The following is a 20,381-nucleotide window of genomic DNA, read 5'->3' as shown; positions in this document are numbered from 1 at the left end:
ACCAATATCACTTCTCACCGCAGAGATGACTGATAGCCTACACAGGGATATAGTCTAGGGGATATAATACAAATGTCACTTCTCTCCAGGGAGAGATGACTGATACACAGTTACAGATATTGACTAAGGGTAACAACACCAATGTCACTTCTCTCCAGGGAGAGATGACTGATACACAGTTACAGATATTGACTAAGGGTAACAACACCAATGTCACTTCTCTCCAGGGAGAGATGACTGATACACAGGGATATAGTCTAGGGGATATAATACAAATGTCACTTCTCTCCAGGGAGAGATGACTGATACACAGTTACAGATATTGACTAAGGGTAACAACACCAATGTCACTTCTCTCCAGGGAGAGATGACTGATACACAGTTACAGATATTGACTAAGGGTAACAACACCAATGTCACTTCTCTTCAGGTAGAGATGACTGATACACAGATACAAATATAGGCTAGGGGTAACAACACCAATGTCACTTCTCTCCAGGGTTAGATGACTGATACACAGTTACAGATATTGACTAAGGGTAACAACACCAATGTCACTTCTCTCCAGGGAGAGATGACTGATACACAGTTACAGATATTGACTAAGGGTAACAACACCAATGTCACTTCTCTCCAGGGAGAGATGACTGATACACAGTTACAGATATTGACTAAGGGTAACAACACCAATGTCACTTCTCTCCAGGGAGAGATGACTGATACACAGATACAAATATAGGCTAGGGGTAACAACACCAATGTCACTTCTCTCCAGGGAGAGATGACTGATACACAGTTACAGATATAGGCTAGGAGTGATGATACCAATATCACTTCTCTCCAGGGAGAGCTGACTGATACACAGTTACTGCTATAGACAATTCACCAGGGAATTAAAACAATTCACGGATTCCAAAAGAAACATTTAATTTATTCATAACTTATTGATGCAATTACGTTAGCCACATAGGCTAATACATACACAGTAATAACATATTTATATACAATGATTGTGAATGAGGAAAACGCATATTTTGAAGATATTACGTAATATTGTGTATTCAATAATATCCCATTCTGAATTTTGCTCATGTCTGAAACACACTCTGTTCACATACAGATGAACCACAGAATCTGAACACAGTTCTTTTTATAATTACATATGTACAGTAATCCACAGTACTTCATTGACATGCATTGTAACAGCACTATAAGAGCCTTTCGCTCATCGAACATCACTACAGGAGCCAGTTCAGCATTGTTGCAAGCCCGTTATGCGAGGAACAATGAGCGGAACCAATTTTTTTGTGGGAGAATGAACCCCCACGCTACGGGTCCGTATCGGTTGACTCTTGAGTCGGAAACATTGGAAATCAACTGAATTTAAACTCTTATGTACGTTAAACCAAACCAACAACTGAAGAACTGAGTCCTGTAGACTCCGCTTGCCAGAGCCAATTTTCTCGGATTATTGTCCCGTGCCCAAACAAAATTCCTACTGCAATACATCATGCGATGTTAATCAACGACCTATCATCATTCTGATTCGCTCGCGTCAGAGATAATCTAATGGCTTGTAACTTATGAATATTCATTTATCGGCACATGAGTCAACTGTACGTACTAAACGTCCCTATGACTGAGATAGATTATTACCGAGCGAATTGTCTACTGGTATTAGTAGATAGGATCTCACTTCAATTACGTTTTCTGGAAGTCTTTAGATAAAATTACTAAAATGTAACATCATCGGGGCTTTGTATTAGGAGGCTTCTGGAAGGGCCTGAAACAGCTGCAACACTGATCCATACTCGTAAACCCGACTCACGATGCTCCCCGACACAAGGCGCAGTCGACTACGAAGATTTCGACGCCGACGATACTTCGATCACCGTATTATTGAGATCTTCCGCCGAAGCGCCGTCGTCGATATCCGTCTGCGCTTCTTCTTCGTGCATCTCCGGTTTCTGCAACGACCGGCCCATCGTCGCGCTGATTTCCAAAAGCTCGCGCAGTCCTTTGTTTTCGATTTGTAAACGTATGATTTGTTCTTTGTCTTCGCCGCAGACTTTGTCATCGATCGCGACTGCTTTCTGCATGACGGCCGCCATTTCGCAGATCTTGTCGATTTTTTCACGAATCTCCTGGAACGTAAGATCGAGAACGCAGTTTAACGTTTCTGCTCATCCACGAGTTGTATATACTGAATTTTTATTCCTAGAGATGAATTAATTGGGTAGGATCCGAAATAACACGTCGAGGATCTAGAGAGATTGGAAGGGCGGGGTCCAAAGAAAAGAAAAGGTATTTCTCGGATTAAGCAGCCTATCAAAGGCCACTCAGGGCAATATCCTCTGTGTTTAGGCATTTTTGAAGAAATACATCCTAAAAGATGCAAATGCAAATTCCGAGTAATTCCGGCCCTGTAGAACTAGAATCACAACAAATTTCAGTAGACTCTGCTTGCTGCAATTTTTAAATATTTTTACAAATCCAATTCAGTTAATGATGACCCATAATCGCTATGAAAGGCCTAAAATTCATCTGCCTCTATCGGTCCAGCGATAAGATCCGAGGCAAGCGGAATAACTTACCGGAGTCGTGTCGTTATTCATGACTGACATATCCATCTTATTCGCCGTCAATAATTTCAGAATCTGCTCGCGGTATTTACTCATGATCAACTCGAGCGCCGATTGATGTTCCTCCAGCGACATTCGCAACTCTTTGTTCTCCTGTTGTAGTTCGCGTATTTGTCGGTTTTCCTGCGCGATGCCGAGCACGAGCTGCGCGCGCGGTTTGTGACGCGCGATCTCGTTCAGTTCGTTCAGATCCTCTTCGTACTGAAAGAGATACAAAATAGAGAAAGATTACTGCAATCTATTTTCATTAAGAAAGTCTACTTCATAAGTGGTTAACCCCCAAACAACTGAAAATGGTGAAACCCATCCTCCCCCGGCAGAGATTCGAACCTGATGGCATCGAGATTGCCAAGGCACGAAACCCTGCCATAATCAACCGTGTGCTCAGATACATGCGCAGTTCAGATGATGTGATTTTTAGCCAATCAGAAATCCCGTTTTATTCTAGCCCGGGTTTTCCCATTTATAGTTCTTCCTTGAAACGATTATACAACGAGCAATCTGATTGGTGCCGCCAGTTTTCGTTCGGATAGCTGCGCATATAACTGCGCACCCGGTCTACTGATGCAGGGGTTCGTGCCGTGGCTGAGTGTAGCGATACCATCAGGTTCGAGTCCCTGCAGAGGGAGGATGGGTGAAACCCCAAAGAAGGTTGATGCTGGAGCGAGAGTGTTTCATTCGATAGCATCAATTGGAAAACTTCCAATGTCAGCAAATTTTTTATGACACTATTTAAGAAATACATACACCCAACTCAGATATTACTCATGTCGGACACATTTTTACGCTCTCAAATGATCCGACTCGAGCGGAGTCGGCTGTAGGAGTCGGTCGAAATAGCGTTTACTAAAATGATGCCGCATCGGCAAAATATCCACATTCTTTTAAACTAATTTAAATAAAAGAAATTAATTTGTAAGGGACACCGAAACAGAAAATTAAACGAAATCTACCAATCAAATAAATAACAGGGTCAATCCCTATTTTAAGATCAAAAAAGTAAATCAATTTCTCGCTTCAATTTTAAATGCCAGGTCTATTGACTGAAGTGTAAAATCTGTAGGCGTCTATTATTATCTACCTGTTTCATAGCGTCGACCCTCTTGTTCAATGTCTGAGCCTGTATGATGAGGCTGTCGGCGGCATTATCGTGATCCTTCAATCTGTTCACCAGAAGTTTAGCGTCGTTCAAAATCTTCTCAATCGTGCAACTCATCGCGACAGTCGCTGAGAGAAAATGGACGTATTAACACAGGCTCTTCAATATGGGTTTTGATACCGGAAATAGTTAATTGGTAATCCACTAGCTAAACCAGGGGCGGATCTAGGGTCTGATTCAGAGAGGGGTGCACCCCAAAATAGGGCATATCAAATAATCAAAAGGGTACCCAAAGACAGCTTATGAGCGTTCTGTCGGAAATGCCAGAATGTATCAGCGGGATTGCTGTGCCGTATTAAGCCCAATTTGAGGTATGTGTTCAAAAGATTAAGAGAAATATTCCCGAACATTCCAAAAAATCTTGGAAATGATTTATCTGGACTGCACAACTCTACTGATTCGATTAAGACCTATTTGAGGTATGCACATCGAAAATTAAGCGAAATATCCCAAAAAGATCGTGGACAATAGATAATAAATAGACTTTAAGTTTTAGTACGTCTTTGTAGCTGTTCTAATCGCTAGTGGATTATCAATTATTTTTCCAGTATCAAAGCCCATATTCAATTGCCTTTAGCCAGCCCTCTAGGCCTAGTTCAAGTTGGACAGGTGTACTCTCTGGTACTGTAGTAAGTCTGAATTAATTTGTTAACCGGCCTGAGACTGAGCTGAGTGTCGGGAGTGAATGAGGAAGAAGTCTACAATAATCTACTACGCTACAGCTGTTCTCTTTACTTTTAAGTTAAACTGAGTTTAAATGTCGTCGTTTTTGCTGCTGTGTGGTCGATTAAAATCTGATTAATTTTGCTGTTGAGCTGGTTCCAATTACTTCAGTTCGGTTAATTTCCTTCCCCGATTGAAAATTCGACCCGAAAATCGGAAAAAAATTGACAGAAACACGGAAGTAAATGAAGGACGCAAGGGAGTCGGGGTCGCGATAAGCGCAATAAAAACACGGAATCGGCTTTACAATCTGCGTCGAAAATCCGATTCAGTGTACTCGCGTGCCGCAGTAAGAAGATTGGTGACAAATCTTAAAGCGGTAAGTGCTGCCCCTATATATTACATTGGCGGTATTATGTAAGAACTAATATTAGTATATCTGCGAGTGTTTGATAAAGCTTGAGCGTTGATATGATTATAACGTTTGAAACAAAATTTTGTTTTACTTGATGATTTTGATGGGATAGAACATAATGCACTTCGATTCCGATTTCAATATCTAACCCTCTTCGTTCCCGGCGCCGGATAGAGTGTGGCAGGATAAGTATGGATTTATGCTGTAGCGCTGACTGAAATTCCGATGCCGGTAATTTCTGAATACCGATTTTCTGATTACTTATCATTCTTTCGATACTAAATTATCACTTGAAGTTTAATAGTTCAAGGGCGATGAACGAGAGGAAATTTTTTCATAGTCTTCGTCAGCAGATCTATGATTAAATTCTCCGTACGATTGTAAGTAAGTTTTAATGTTTCCTAATTGGATAAATTAGACACGGGGAAAGAAAGATGGAGAGTTAATAGTCTAGTTATGCGGATAAAGATCTCCTAATTGATTAAATAAATCATATCCATTCGAGAGATGTGTATACAGCACAAAGGTTAAATGAACACTGCCGAACATGTATATATTACAGGGACGGCAGCATTTTAGCTCATGGCGGTTTCTTTTCGAAGATCAAATTCCGCAATTCGATTCTGATTTCTTTACCTGTCATCAGATACAAGTAGAGATTAGACGAATAGTTAATCATTAAAATATCGGTGAAAACGGCGAAGATGTTTTTTAATTCTGAATTTGTCCAGACAAAAGGGCTAAATATAAATGTCGGGAATGTTGTAACCATGAAGAAGATGCATAGTAACAGAACTAACATGGTTACCTGGTTTGAGTATTTCGATGCTCGGGTTGTTTCTGAGTTGCCTTTTCTTCTGTATAAAGTGATAGAAGTGATTGACGACATGATGGCTAACGAAAAAAACGGGCCGATAGAGATAAGAATAGACGTTAGCAAAGGCTTGGTGAATGTGGGTACATTCGTAACGATACAACCGTTGTCACTAACATCGATAGCTAAAAACAAATAGCTATAGCCCAGCGATACGAAACACACTACGGAAATGCATAATTTTGAAGCAGTATTAGGGTTCCAGAAACGAGGACCTCTGAACGGGAAACAAACCACGCACATTCGCTCGGTAGCTATGATGACCAACGTCCACGGACTAGTCGAAAGGCCAAGTGATAGAAAAAACTCAAAACATATACATTGAATTCGTGTTGAAGGTTTAACCAGTAATTTCTTACCGTGAAATGTATAAGATATAACGTTGACGTATTTACTGAAATAAGCGCAGAAGAGAACCAAAGTGTCGCAGACGGCTAGTTGAACGAACATACGACTGAAAGAACGTCGCCATAATTTACGTTGCAGCATTACTATTACTATAAGAAGATTACCGGTGAATCCGAGGATATAACAAAGACTGGCGAATACGAGGTAAAACCAGAGATAGGTCTCGTTAATCGTAGTTGCAGCCAGTACAACGGCTGTGTATATATTAGTAGGGTTCGTGCGGTTCTGAGGAATGGAAGTTGAAGCCATTTCCTCAACCAATCAGACTATACTCTCAATTACATATCACTAATCATTGTAACTATATTCTCGGCGGCTTTATGATGTACGTTAATGTATACGCCTTCTTCGTCTGTTCGTCAATTCAAATGACCTTCAGTTTCGGACTTAGGTCTTCACCGCAGTAGTCTCTATAGTGAAACAACGGCTTTCAGAATTCGAAAAAAATATCATTTACAAAGTATCGTTAGTTCTTCATTCTGCGAAGTGCAAAATATTAGATACAGTTGTACGGAGGACCCTTTACGAGATCACCACTTAGCTGGAGCATACTACGAAATGACGAGCCACTTAGTAAAACATAGTAAATAGTTGGGGTATCTAGGAACGAAAGTGTATATCCCATAATTATGGAATACTCTTGTTATTATTATCACTATTATTATTAGTACCCTAAAGAACCCATGTAGTCAATTATGGACTCAATCAGCAGGTCATAGATTCAAGAACTTTTGATAGTGGGGCTGAAGGGTTATTACCTGTGTTGAAGAGTATCAGTGCTGCCTAAAAGCCCTATGTTCTATGACCCTTGTTGGTAGATAACTTGAACTTTAATTTTATTGCTCCATATAATATACAAGTTACATAGGAAATGATATGCAATAAAATGTTAACATCAAAACACAGGGAAAACAGTATCAAAGTGGACATACATTTATAATCGCTTTTATAATGGATAACATAGGAATAGAGAATATTTGCAAATAAGATATGTGAAATATACTTTTCTAGATAGAAAAATAACTAGGTGACGCACCATGAAACTGAGATTACCTCTTTGACCCAAAAGGTCAAGCGCATGACCCATGGCCAGAATGTAGCTTGCAAGTTTTCTGACAATTAATTGAGGTCATATATGGAACGCTGGGTAATAAGGATGCACTTTTTCAGATTATATGCAGTTAAAGGCATTCATTCAAACATTGAAATACAACAAGGAAGTTCATAATAATAATCTAAAGAGATAGAATTAATGATACATCACAAATCAATGTATAAGTGGGTTATACATAATCACGAAGCTTAGATGAATTTTAAATATTTTCTTTCAAATACCTTGTAGACTGGGGAATTTACGAATCGATTTTGGAATGCCACAGAAAAGGTCCAGAAATATTTAGAGTGTGTATCGTCTAAAGTTAGTTTTGCAATGTGGTATTATCGTAAGTTATCCATTGTCCGGGTGTTTCGATAATGTGTATGTGATGACCGAAATTCCAGTAATCGGAGAAGGCTGTGGGAAGTTTTGATCATACGAAGTTGTAAATTAAGGAAGCTAGTTGCAGTTTGTTAATATCTCCTAATTTCAATAAACTTAAACGGTTGAAAATAGGGTCAGTATGTGCAAGATAATCCGATTGACCAGTTGAAAATTGGGTCAGTATGGTAATGGTAATCAGATTGACCGATTGAAAGTAGGGTCAGTAGTTGCGAGGTAATCAGATTGACCGATTAAACGAATCGCTGTTTTTGAAGGATAATCAAAGGGTTCATTTGCAATCGTAGTTTCATCCCCAGACGACATTAACGAATTGTCAATGGAAAGGAATCGAGGTAAAATACGATACACGCATCGTGTTGGTAGAGAGCTTGTAATAAACAAGGTATAAAATTTCAATATTACGAAAAAACTTTTTTTTTGCAAATTGAACGAATGTGATCTTCCTTTCATAATATTACGTTAATACAGCTGCACCCAAATAGTCTGTCGACTGGAATTCCGATGCGGATCGTTTCTGAATGCCGGTATTTTCTGATTATTAATCACTCTTTCGATACTATAAATTATCATTGATTAGAACTAGAAGTTTAACAGTAAGTTTAAGAGCGATGGACGAGTGGAATCTTTTTCGTTGTCGTCAGCACATCTAGGAATTAATGCCCCGCACGGTTAAAAGTTGGACTGGTTTCATGTTTGCTAATTGGATTTATAAGTCGATTGTCAAATTCGAAGGACGGCAACATTTTGTGGCTGGTCAAGACGATTTCCTTTCGAAGATTAAATTCCGCAATTCGATTCTGATTTCTTTTCCCGTCATCAGATACAAGTAGAGATTAGACGAATAATTTACCATCATAATATCGTTGAAAACGGCGAAGATGTTTTTTAATTCTGAATTTGTCCAGATAAAAGGGCTAAATAAAGATGTCGGGAATGTTGTAACCATGAAGAAGATGCATAGTAACAGAACTAACATGGTTACCTGATTTGAGTATTTCGATGCTCGGGTTGTTTCTGAGTTGCCTTTTCTTCTGAATAAAGTGATAGAAGTGATTGACGACATGATGGCTAACGAAAAAAACGGGCCGATAGAGATAAGAATTGACGTTAGCAAAGGCTTGGTGAATGTGGGTACATTCGTAACGATACAACCGTTGTCACTAACATCGATAGCTAGAAGTATAAAGCTATAGCCCAGCGATACGAAACACACTACGGAAATGCAAAGTTTAGAAGCAGTTTTAGGGCTCCAGAAACGAGGACCTCTAAACGGGAAACAAACCACACACATTCGCTCAGTTGCTATAAGGACCAGCGTCCACGGACTGGTCGAAAGGCCACATGATAGGAAAAACTCAAAAAATATACACTGAATTCGTGTTGAAGGTTTAACCAGTAATTTCTTTCCGTGAAATGTATAAGATATGACGTTGATGTATTTACAGAAATAAGCGTAGAAAAGAACCAAAGTGTCGCAGACGGCTAGTTGAACGAACATACGACTGAAAGAACGTCGCCATAGTTTACGTTGCAGCATTACTATTACTATAAGAAGATTACCGGTGAATCCGAGGATATAACAAAGACTGGCGAATACGAGGTAAAACCAGAGATAGGTCTCGTTAATCGTAGTTGCTGCAAGCACAACGGCTGTGTATAAATTAGTTGGGTTGGTGCCGTTATGAAGAATGGAAGTTAAAGCCATTTCGTCGACCGATCAGACTTTGCTCTCAATTACATATATATCACTTATCATTGAAACTATATTCTTGGCTATATGATATTCACACATATTCACAAGTTTACGCCTTCTTCATCCGTTTGTCAATTCAAATAACCTTCAGTTCTAGACTGACGTTTTTTAAATACATGTATAACATAGTCTCTATAGAGAAAAAACGGCTTTCCTCCAATGAAAAAAAAAACTCGAATAAAGATAGCAAAAACTGCATAATATACAAACTTGTCAAAGCATTATTTGGTGCCTGACAATCCTCGTTCTTAATATCTATAAACTGAAAGTTCATATTCAACCGTCACCTTGCAGACTACTCACTCAACCAGACAAAATATCATATCTTACCATACAAACTATCATATTCTATACGTATCAAACTATCATATTCTACCAGAAAGAAATATCAGATTCATCCATATCAAACTATCATATTTGATCAAACATTTTTGTCAAACTATCAAATCCATACCCCAACGAAATATCAGAGTTTAGGCAACAAAATATATAAGATACCTTGGATAAGATGTCTAGTCGGCTCGATACGAATGAATTTAACGATTTATTCGTACATACGAATTGTTAGTTTCAATTGAAAATTATTTGACGGTTTTATTCTTCACACGGTAAGATGTCTTCCAACTCGAGTCATAACTCTCTAACAACGAAGATTGAAACAGGCGCCGAGCGAGTGATCTTGTACGGCCGTATGCTACCGAGTAATTTGATGGTAAAGGACCATAACCCACTCTCCACGGGAGTTTTGCCTGATAGATACCTCCTTCTTTAGAAATAGAACTATTTAGATATTCCTCTAAAAAATTGGAAGTTTCGTCGACTGGAGGCGTGATACCTAAAATATCTAACGACCAGAATCGGCCAAGATTATAAGAATCAGGCTCCGATACTACATGTAACATGCTAACATTACTAGAACTACCATTTTTCCTCGGCCCAGTTATAACATAACCGAGTTTAGTTGGAACCGCTACTGGACCATCGCTCGACCGTATTGTGCCTTCAGTCTCAATAAAATTGTAGTAATAATCACTTCCGATTAATACAGAAATGTCGATGTGATCTGAAGCGTAATGTATGGGTTGTGCAAATTGAAGACCTTTAAATTCATTAATTGTTTCAATATCAGAAGGCACAAGTAATGGTTTTGTTATGGCCGGTACAACTATTGCTTCGACTTTTAAAGTAGATCCATCTGTACATATTATGTTAATCTCTACAATATCGACCTTCCTGTTCGTAGTCGAAGTTACCCCAAAAGTACACAAATTCAAATCTGCATTTTTGATAATCTGTAATTTTAGAAGATTTGCTAACTCTTCCGTAACAAATGATCTTTGCGATCCATCATCGAAAAGGATGTTGGCGAAGGTATGTTCCTCGGGTCCCGTTACCCTACCAACAGCAGTTTTTAAATGAACTGGAATCGTTTGAACCGTATTAACGGCTACTGAAATGTTAACATTTTCTATAGACGTTTCTGACTTTGCGTAAGAATTGGATTCATTTATTAAACTCATTGTTGACTGCTGTTGTGGTGTGGGATTGCGAGCCGCGGGTACTAACTGAGGTGTAGGCGCAGTACCATCAACGCTACGCTCACAACTGACCAAATGTGCACGCACACCCTTAGGTTGAGATCGCCTGAAAAAAGAAGCACTGCACAAACTCGAATGATGCTTGCCGCCGCACGATTTACACCGCTGTTGAGAACCACAATCTCGAGAACGGTGTTTCCCTAAACAACTATAACATAAATTCGCATTTCTGATCATACTGAAGCGAATTTCAGGGTCAGTTATGATCTCGCACTGGTTCGCGTAATGATTTGAAGAATAACAATACGCGCATTTACCGCGGTTCGAATTGTTGGGACGGTGTAGTTGTTGTTTAACCGGTCTATTATAATTCACGCGATCTACGGTCGAAATCAACGACGTCACGGTTGAACTTTTGGCTTGAGTTGAATTCGAACAACTCAAAGTGTTACACGCCTCGAGAGTTAACACTTCATTCTTTATAGCCGTACGCAACGAGTCGAGGTCCCAGTCTTTATTGCCATGCTCTTTAGAAATACTCAAATTTACTTCATATGGTAATTTCGTTCGCAGAACCGGAACTAACATGGCGCCATAATTTGAAGTAGGCTTCCCTATCGAATCTAAACTCCTGATGTATTTCTCTAACTTATCGTAAAATGACCTTAACGATTTTAGATCATAGCGGGGTGCCGGTAAACTCAACAAGGATGTCATATAGACCTCAGCGATTTTATGAGCTTGCCCGAATCGGTCGCACAATAACTTTTTTGCAACGAAATAATTCACATCGGTTAACGGGAGGCCCTCAAGACATTCTTTGGCTTCTCCTGTCAAATGAGTAATCAAATGACTAAATTTTTCGATACCCGAGAGATCCGACTGCTCGTCAACTGTTGCGCAAAATAAGTCCCAGAATGACTTCCATTCTAGGAGGTTTCCTGAGAATGTCGGCAATTTTAATTTTTCGAGCGTTAATCTTTTCGGACGAGTTGTAAAATCACGGTTTGAAGGAACATTAATCGTAAGAGCTTGTACGGAATGCTCCAACACTGACAAATCAATTTTTCGTTCCGACAAATAATCTTCAGACTCGGCGATAAAGTCGCAAATTTCTTTTTCTTTCGAATAAAATTCTAATAAGTTTGAATCTAAATCGGTCATCATTTGAATTTTTTCCTTTATCATCGATACGACGGACATACCTTGCACGCTTTGCTCCTGAGATACCGCGTCTCTTCCTCTCGTAAATAATTTCGTTAGGTGACTCCGATGTCCTTTCCTCGTGTTGTATAATTTTTTCTTATCTTCTTCGTCCATCTTGCTGTTTCTATTTCCTCGGCTCGAGGGACCAAAATGTCATACGGAAAATGACCTGGGACTGTAGATCCTCCAAAGGCAGAAAAATAACTCCAACACAGCTAGGTACAAACGAAAAACTGAACCCCACTTTATTGCAGGAAAAAGGTTTATATACACAATAATATACATGGTTGATCACCCGTGAAACTGTGATCGGTGAAATATAACACGTTACATAATACACGCTAGTACTGCGTGACATCAATTAAGACTACTGATTTGTGATAGATTTGTGATAGACAGAAGTGGTAAAAATAGTCTATTGTATTATATACGGCATACAGAATTACGTCAACAGTAAGCTTATCGGAGGTGATAGGATGTTACTTAAAATATTCAATAGTCTTTAATTTGTCCTTGGCACACGGAAAAAATTGGCGGCTTTAGGTTAAAAAAAAACCGAATCATTCGATAAATGAACGAATTAGATAATCATCAGAGAATTAGATAGAAATAAACATCAATCCATCTGAGTGGTCGTTACAATTTATTCAAAAAGTAGGCCTATCTTTAGTAGTATAAATTGAAATGTGGGCAGTAGCTGAAAGTAAGCAATGCACGCCCCAGTCGAATGAGAACAGGAAAACAAACAAACAAACAAACAAATATAATATCATAACGTAAAAATAACGGTACATTCGATTAGATTCAGAAATTTTTATTATATTTGAAAGAAACTTGTACCATTCAAAGACGGATACATATTCATCCTCAATGCTGCACATCATTTTGGAACGACGAGACTATAGCTAATCTTGTTTTGAAAGTCTACGCCAAACAGCGAAACAAGTTTGTGGTTGTTTTATTTCATTTGCATAATTTTTAAGAAGCTTTACGATGACAGGTACATAGAATTACGAGGTTATTATTTCTAAATTAAAACATCCGAGTAACGCATACATACATTTCACGATCCACGATTTCGTATTTGTTTTACAGTGTCCTCATTATCCTAGCACAAGCGGGAGAAACAGCATAATATTTTATCGGCAAAATAACTTTTATGGCAATAAACACATGTTACGTTATTTATTTTATACAAGATACGCGCTATGCTTAGAAAATTGGAAATTCCTCTTCGAACTCTTCGTAAACATCGTCTTCAACGGCGTACGGACAGACGAGTTGTCTGATGTGTCCGATGCTCACTTCGATCTCCGACTTGCGTCCTCGGGGGTCGACGCAGTAGCAGACGGATCCGCGACACTGGACCGGCGCGTAATTACCATTCTTCAAACACCGAAACGTCAAACCGAGCAGTTTCTTCTTACGCCACTGGAATTGGTCCCGAGCACATCCTGGCAATGAATATAAAATGAGATCGATTTCACAGAGTGCACCTTTATAAGACCGTATCATCGGCTCGAAGGGACCCCCGGAAAAAAGTAGTTCCGCATAACTCGACAGTTGACACGTAGTATGACAACATGATACGTGTACTATAAATGTATATATTTGATATTTGCATTTATTCAAACCATAGCAACGAAAACCCTTTATAAGCGGCCATATCTGAGCATTGAATTATTGAAATGTACCCAATTCAGTTCCGACCAAATTAAAAACGAACTCATCCACAAATTCTTCACGCTACGAGCCTCGAGTTTATGGGTTTCAATACGCATTCAAGCGATACCTACTGCAGTTCATTCCAGCGTGTAAATGAATTGGTGCGCCGTATCCGGGAATCGTTTCACCTTCCCGACTCACACAGAAATATCTGTAAATAAACAAAAAATGCATTCGATTAATGCGTCAATGGTATATGTGAAGTATACAAATCTTATTCAATATGTAAAGTAAGTGAGACACAGTGAAATTCGACCGACTCACATATTCGGTCAGTGTCAATATGATTTTAAAGATAATGGGGATATTTTTCGTAGATGATAGAAAAATCGTTGGTCCTTACTAGAAAATAACTTGTAAAATTTTGATTCCGATGTGGAAAAGTATTAGAATATACTCACGCGGATCCCCTGCGCTGAACGGCTGAAAAAGATCCATCTGCGTCACATTTCGGAACGAAAGCGCCCATCATACCTCGACGAGTTGCCTCCAGACCCCCTCTACGAGATTCAATGCAGCTTTTCTGCACTGTAAATACGAGGTAGGGAATAAGAATAAGTTGAAATATTAGATTTCATCTACATTAATAGAAGAATTTCAATAAACCTCTATCCTTAGTGTTGCGATAAACTTAAAATCGCTTACCTTTACTTGAACCGCATGATGCAGTCAGTACAACGAGCGCAAAAACTGCTGCTACTATCAACCTCATCATTACAGTGATACTAATACACCGTCAAATAAGGGATATCTCTCGGTAACGGGCTTTTTTATACGATATCACCCGTATTTACTTCCTTCTTCGAACATCCTCGGATATGACCATTCAGACCGCAGTGTTTTATGCGGGCTTCGGTGAATCGCGGTATTCGAATTGGTTGGAGGTTAAATATTGTCATCTGGCGGTGAAGGATTATCTTCCTGCATTGAATTTTACGTGGTAATACAATTTCCGCTAAAAATGAGGACTAAAGATGAAAATTATTGCGGATCATCAATTTCCATGTATTCAAGTCTAAGTCAAAAGTCCATCTTTCCCGTAACTAATGAATAGCGATAATTATTCATGATTAATCGTGATACTGATAGGACAATTGGTCTATTAATGTCACAAAAAAATACCCGGGATGTCTGTCAAAAGCCGCTACAGTTGGCTCGAAGTTTAGATATCAAAGAAGAAAACACCGTCTTTTACTCTTCTTAAACTCAAAACAATATTATTATTAATTCGTTCTGAGCTACTGATTCGTGGTATTCGTCACGTTTTTCTGAACTTCAGCCAAAGCGTTGGAGATACATTTGCCGAGATTTCCAGTTTTCGTCAGTTCGGCCGGGCTGAATCGTTCCGACACGACGCAATACGTTTCCGTTTTCGTGTTCTCGTCGTCAGATTTAGCCGTATCGCAAATCGACTGTATGCTGGCGTCGAGCTTTTTCTTCTCGCTATCTTTAGCGATACCTGGAACGAAATACGAGCAAAATCCAACGTCACCGGAACAAATGGGGTACCGGCACTGCTACTGTGGCAATCGAGGATTCCACTTATGGCAGGCGAGGATCCGCCAGGTTCGCTAGTGGTTACCCGGTTACCGCGCATGAATTTCTTTTACATTTCAATTGAATATGAATCAACTTTTCTCAGCGGCAGATCTTTTTTCAGTAAATACACTCATTGGAATGGGGGCGCCAATATATATATATATATATATATATATATATATATATATATATATATATATATATATATATATATATATATATATATATATATATATATATATATATATATCTAAAATATATCTAGCCTAAAAATCTAGTTCAAATCAAACTAAACAACAAATTTTCACTATCTATTACTATGCATTGTTGCGCCGTCTGGTGTGTGCCGGTACCCCATTAATTTCTACGCAATCCTATTTAGTGTTGTTTTACTGCGAATAATATGAAAAAAGATATATCAGGTAACAAAAATTGATAGGAAATGCCTAAAGAATGCCTTCACCCATCAGAAGTAAATCAATATGTAGATTTTACCAATCAGTTCTCACCAATAACAGCTCTCGGTATGTGAGCCTCGTTATATTCGCTGACTTCTTTCCGTATAGCGATATCGATTCGTTTTGATTTCGCTACCGAAGCCTTTTTAGTTGAGTTTGTTTTGGCGGTGGTCGCCGCCGTCGTCGTCGCGTTGGAACTCGTCGTGTTTCTGTTTGGTGAATCGGAATGACCGGCTGCTCGTTTTTCTAGAACATTCTCCGTGTTGTTTTGTGTTCTTTCTTCAGATTTTGCTACATTCGTGTTGTTGTTCTGTGCATCTCCTTCAGATTTTTCAGAATTGACCTCCGAAACATTTCGACCGATGACGGTTTCATTTAACAGCTTACCGACAGTAATCAATACGAGAAAAGGCTTGGCGTCTTTGCGTACCTCCTTGAAATACTGAAAAAAACGTATCAAACCCATATGATTTTATTCCCAATGTAATTACGATTTCATAAACCCACGGATACATAATCGAAATCCTATATTATGCCTATCCAGTATAGTCTCGTTTATTGATTAGATACCATAACTCCTCTAAAACTCTACTTCTATATTGTAACTCTACATAACAAGCGCATGTAGTTGTCAAACAAGGACAACTGAATCTGTGAACTAGTACATGAAGTAGTTATCGGGAAAGACCAACTAAATCTGTGAACTAGTACATGAAGTAGTTATCGGGAAAGTTGGGCATATTGACCTTGAGTCTCGTTTGTTGTAGCGCCTTGATAACGTCAGGAAGGTCATGTTTAACGTCACTACTATTTCTAAGCTCGTTGATGAGCAGACGGCGCTGTTTTTCGCTGTTCAACACTGTAGGCTTGGCTTTCAGAGTAACGTCACCTGTCAGTGAAAATGATTTTCAAATGTATTGCACCCTTGAATCAATAAATTCGCTCTATTCGCGTGTATTTCAGGTCTAACTCTGATATATTTATTTACACTGCTCACCCGCACCGCGTCAAAATCAATATTATGATTATTATTTTTAAATTTGATATTTTCCTGATTATTCACACGTACCGGCGTAGTAAAGAACGGTTATTTTAGTACCGAGCGGTAAGATGTGGATGACATCCTGCAGACCGGTGATTACCGTGTCCAGTTTGTTTTCACGGACGACGTTAACGCTGCGATCAATTAGAAACACTATATCGTAAAGACATCCTGTAACGATGAGTAAAACAGTTTAAAAACTTCAGAGCCCAGTTCCACAGTTCTGAGTTTAGATTTGACTCAGAGAGTTAACTCAGTTAACCCTGAGCTCTTGTTAGCAGCTCGGTGTTACTTCTCCCCAGGGAGAGATGACTGATACATGTTAGAGTATAAAATTGGCCGGGGTAATAATACCGAAAATGTAAAGCGCAGCCTCGCTGCATTTAGCGCTATATAAGGCATATATTATTATTAACTCTAACTCACAACTGTGGAACTGGGTCCTGACGAATAGACTTAAGCCGCGATCACACGGGCGGCTTTTGCCCGGGCCAAATCGAGTGAGTGGTTTGCTCGTGGGCACGCTCTCTAATTAGGTAAGGGCCAAATCTGATACATGCCACCAATTTGGCGCGGGCCAAATCGTCTTCGTGTAATCGTGTGTAGTCTTTGGTAGTCGTTGAGACGTTTGAAAACTTTCTTGAAATTATTTTTCTAAAGCTTAAAACCTCATTCAAATTTCAACTCTTCCGTTCTTCAGGGATTTTATTTTTCTTTTTTAAACAAAAGACACAATACGTAAATCATAGTCTGCAGTTGTGTTCAGTCTGCGATGCGACTCTATAACGTTATTGAATTAATGAAAGCCAATTTCCATCTGTTCCAATTCATCAATATATCATTTACTGATAGGATATTAGTAAAAATCGTTTTCAGAGCTGGTTTAAAAACTAATCAATGTAATGGTACATATCATATGTTAAATTTGAGACACCGCTCCTTTGTAGATGGGATCTATAGCATGCACCGTTATAGGGATTTGGTTGGGAAATATGAAAAATGAGCACATTCTATATGGAATCGCAAAATGTCACAAAATACGGGCCAGACTTGTCTTCCCAAACATAACATCAAGAGATGATAAACGAGGAGATTTACAAAGTTGACGTCTGCCATGTAAATCACTTATCGTGTTTGACGCACTGATATGGCGTACAGTCACACGCAGAAAAGGTACATGGCTGCCAGATCTCAATACTGTTGGTATTATTAAATACATAAGACACTCCTATTCATTTATATTACAATGAATAATATTCTCATTATCCGCGTATATCCCATGACTATTGTGAATACGTCTATATATCGATACCCGGGGATTTGCCAGCGATAACGGCATATTCAACTGTTTACAGAGCGACTCGTTGTATTTTCCGACCATAAACGCGTTAATCGTTACAATAGAACCCATTGTCACGATTGAAAACCTTCGGATGATAGACGATTAATTATTGGAATAATAATCGACTGAATTGATATAATAGGATCGGTATAGTTTATATATGAACAAGTCGTTTAAACTAAGTGGGGTTTAATTGGTTTTGCTGCAGAAATAAAAATATGAAATGGTATAATTTCAGAGATAAAACTAACTTCCTTATTCGAACAATCAATAATTGACCGACACAGTAGTAGAGAAATACACGTATACAATTCAAGCGTCTTTTTATCACATCACGACGGTAACCGAAATCATTAGGAACAGAAAACAATGATTGTGGGCCTAGTTTTATAGACTGGTATGAACTTTTTTTAACTTAAAATAGGGATTGTCCCTGTTATCTATTTGGTCGGTAAATTCCGTTTAATTTTTTTTTTGATTGAGTGTCCCTTACAAACCCACCACACCTGCAAATCGGAAATCGAAGTACACAGTTGTGTGATCGGCGGTCGAATTTACAGATTTTTTTTGCTTAAATCGAAGTTTTGCGTAAATGTAAAAAAGAAACAAAATATCTACCTTCAAGTTGCAACGTCGGTGTCGCTATGGCGAGTAGAAGAAGAATCGGAATTGGGAATAACAAGAGACTTCCCATCAGTGTTTGAGAGCGCTGCGGCGATTACTATAACAAAAACAAAAACAGTCGACGCGCTTAACGATAATAGAATTAGATAGAAATGATTATTCGAAATTCGATTTTTTCAGTCGACAGTAATTTGATTTCATATTTCGTGTGATATCACGTAGGCTTTTACGGGGATTTACAATCAGAGTCTACGATATTCAAAGCGGCGTCTGAATCGAAGTTATATCGCGATTTTGTTTCTACTGGAGGCACTCAAAACCTCCGTGAATACCACGAGTGGAACTATCGCGAATATAGAATCTATCAAATTTGCAACTGCGACTCGATAAACAATATCACAGCAGTATCCAGCTCAACGCATCGCTTTGAAGAACACGCCAGATTTTTGGATATCGGAAACATCCCTGCATTGGACTGATCTCGAACGACAAGAATAAAATAATGTCGACTTTCATACTTTCGAGGAACGATTTGATCATCGGAATGTCACACTTACCATAAATGCACACAGCAGGTCCTATGCAGCAGGGCCAAATTATGATTAAGTCAAAGCCTTTCCAGTATTCGTGATGTTATGTTTAGTCACCTGCTTAATATCAATAGCATATGTTTGTGGCGAGTGGTTTCTCTTCATTCATATATATACCCATTGCTATTACATCCATGCGCGGGGAAAAATGTTCAAGTATAAAGAATATATATATACGTGTGCATGAAATAGTGGATTTCGCTCGGTTTGCGTCTACTGGTGGATTTGTGGTAATCGACCGCAGTCTGCTCATTACTGATGATGATAAGAGCATTTTGCAGATGTTCCGCGACTACAACCGTTTCTAATCGTTCATCACACTAATATTGAAGGTCGCGTTTGTCACCTAATCTTCTTTAGCCGCGGCACTTACAGTCAAATTTGGCATACATGGGAGGGAATACGCATAGAATGTCCCAAGGGCGTAAACAGTTTACATTGTTTCAATAAAAACCCAAAGAAATGGCATTTTATTCCCTTAGTGACCGTAGTGGCGATTTCTACCGGTCCAATGGCCGTTTTTTGTATTTTACTTATAGTACAAATAGTACTGAATAAATGACGAATATTAAATGACGAATATATTTTTGAATATACACAAATAAAATAAACAGACTGCCTGAACACATCTAAATGATACGTGTGATACGTCTAAAAATTCTAATCCTCGAAAGTGTGATTCAAATAGAATTTCTGCTTGACGTCGATATTGAACTTTTGACGTTGATTTTGAGAGACTGGTTGTTATTCACACACAACTAGTTCCGATTTCTGAGCTTTGACAAAAGAATTATTTACCCTCAAATTCTGGCGCATTCTGTCGCACTTTACAAATATCTATAACACATTAACGCGCGCAGTGACCAAACGAATACAGCTGGGCAAACTCGTCACAGATGTTA

General features: G+C 38.8%; 4 protein-coding genes across 5 annotated transcripts; all 4 read right to left on the bottom strand.

The window, feature by feature from the left end:
- Positions 1–946: 946 nt before the first annotated feature.
- On the bottom strand, positions 947–4,739 carry LOC141912559 (FGFR1 oncogene partner 2 homolog). Of its 2 annotated transcripts, none has more exons than XM_074803835.1 (4): positions 4,631–4,665; positions 3,724–3,869; positions 2,595–2,843; positions 947–2,144 (listed from the first exon to the last, which is right to left on the bottom strand). In XM_074803835.1, the coding sequence occupies exons 2-4, from the start codon at positions 3,856–3,858 to the stop codon at positions 1,857–1,859; spliced, it is 672 nt and encodes a 223-aa protein (XP_074659936.1). In that variant the 5' UTR covers positions 3,859–3,869; positions 4,631–4,665; the 3' UTR covers positions 947–1,856. The 2 variants fall into 2 exon arrangements, with proteins under 2 accessions (XP_074659936.1, XP_074659935.1); XM_074803834.1 differs by having other exon boundaries at positions 948–2,144; positions 4,537–4,739.
- Positions 4,740–9,996: 5,257 nt separating this feature from the next.
- On the bottom strand, positions 9,997–12,273 carry LOC141913355 (uncharacterized). The gene has a single exon (XM_074804860.1). It carries the CDS (start codon positions 12,271–12,273, stop codon positions 9,997–9,999), a length of 2,277 nt encoding a protein of 758 aa, XP_074660961.1.
- A 106-nt stretch (positions 12,274–12,379) lies between these two features.
- LOC141913117 (equistatin-like) lies at positions 12,380–14,683 on the bottom strand. The gene is made up of 4 exons (XM_074804573.1): positions 14,530–14,683; positions 14,286–14,412; positions 13,956–14,035; positions 12,380–13,613 (listed from the first exon to the last, which is right to left on the bottom strand). The coding sequence occupies exons 1-4, from the start codon at positions 14,597–14,599 to the stop codon at positions 13,372–13,374; spliced, it is 519 nt and encodes a 172-aa protein (XP_074660674.1). The 5' UTR covers positions 14,600–14,683; the 3' UTR covers positions 12,380–13,371.
- A 127-nt stretch (positions 14,684–14,810) lies between these two features.
- Positions 14,811–19,603, bottom strand: LOC141913116 (uncharacterized). Its single transcript, XM_074804571.1, has 6 exons — positions 19,447–19,603; positions 18,884–18,986; positions 16,951–17,094; positions 16,628–16,770; positions 15,933–16,323; positions 14,811–15,343 (listed from the first exon to the last, which is right to left on the bottom strand). The coding sequence occupies exons 2-6, from the start codon at positions 18,957–18,959 to the stop codon at positions 15,123–15,125; spliced, it is 975 nt and encodes a 324-aa protein (XP_074660672.1). The 5' UTR covers positions 18,960–18,986; positions 19,447–19,603; the 3' UTR covers positions 14,811–15,122.
- Positions 19,604–20,381: the final 778 nt, after the last annotated feature.

The sequence above is a fragment of the Tubulanus polymorphus genome, chromosome 11 (assembly GCF_964204645.1).
Source record: "Tubulanus polymorphus chromosome 11, tnTubPoly1.2, whole genome shotgun sequence".
Taxonomy (NCBI): Eukaryota; Metazoa; Nemertea; class Palaeonemertea; order Tubulaniformes; family Tubulanidae; genus Tubulanus; species Tubulanus polymorphus.
The sequence above is the reverse complement of the archived record's forward strand: the minus strand, read 5'-3'. Positions and strand labels throughout refer to the sequence as shown.

What these genes read in the sequence shown, in the direction of transcription:
- LOC141912559 (XM_074803834.1), bottom strand. Translation starts at nt 3,858, where the DNA reads ATGAGTTGCACGATTGAGAAGATTTTGAACGACGCTAAACTTCTGGTG. An exon ending in GGGTCGACGCTATGAAACAG is followed by an intron (nt 2,844 to 3,723) that starts GTAGATAATAAT and finishes TATCTCTTTCAG; the next exon opens with TACGAAGAGGATCTGAACGA. An exon ending in TGAATAACGACACGACTCCG is followed by an intron (nt 2,145 to 2,594) that starts GTAAGTTATTCC and finishes CTTACGTTCCAG; the next exon opens with GAGATTCGTGAAAAAATCGA.
- LOC141913355 (XM_074804860.1), bottom strand. Translation starts at nt 12,273, where the DNA reads ATGGACGAAGAAGATAAGAAAAAATTATACAACACGAGGAAAGGACAT.
- LOC141913117 (XM_074804573.1), bottom strand. Translation starts at nt 14,599, where the DNA reads ATGATGAGGTTGATAGTAGCAGCAGTTTTTGCGCTCGTTGTACTGACT. An exon ending in ATCATGCGGTTCAAGTAAAG is followed by an intron (nt 14,413 to 14,529) that starts GTAAGCGATTTT and finishes TCGTATTTACAG; the next exon opens with TGCAGAAAAGCTGCATTGAA. An exon ending in ACACGCTGGAATGAACTGCA is followed by an intron (nt 13,614 to 13,955) that starts GTAGGTATCGCT and finishes ATTCATTGCCAG; the next exon opens with GATGTGCTCGGGACCAATTC.
- LOC141913116 (XM_074804571.1), bottom strand. Translation starts at nt 18,959, where the DNA reads ATGGGAAGTCTCTTGTTATTCCCAATTCCGATTCTTCTTCTACTCGCC. An exon ending in AACCGTTCTTTACTACGCCG is followed by an intron (nt 16,771 to 16,950) that starts GTACGTGTGAAT and finishes TTTCACTGACAG; the next exon opens with GTGACGTTACTCTGAAAGCC. An exon ending in TACAACAAACGAGACTCAAG is followed by an intron (nt 16,324 to 16,627) that starts GTCAATATGCCC and finishes CGTTTTTTTCAG; the next exon opens with TATTTCAAGGAGGTACGCAA.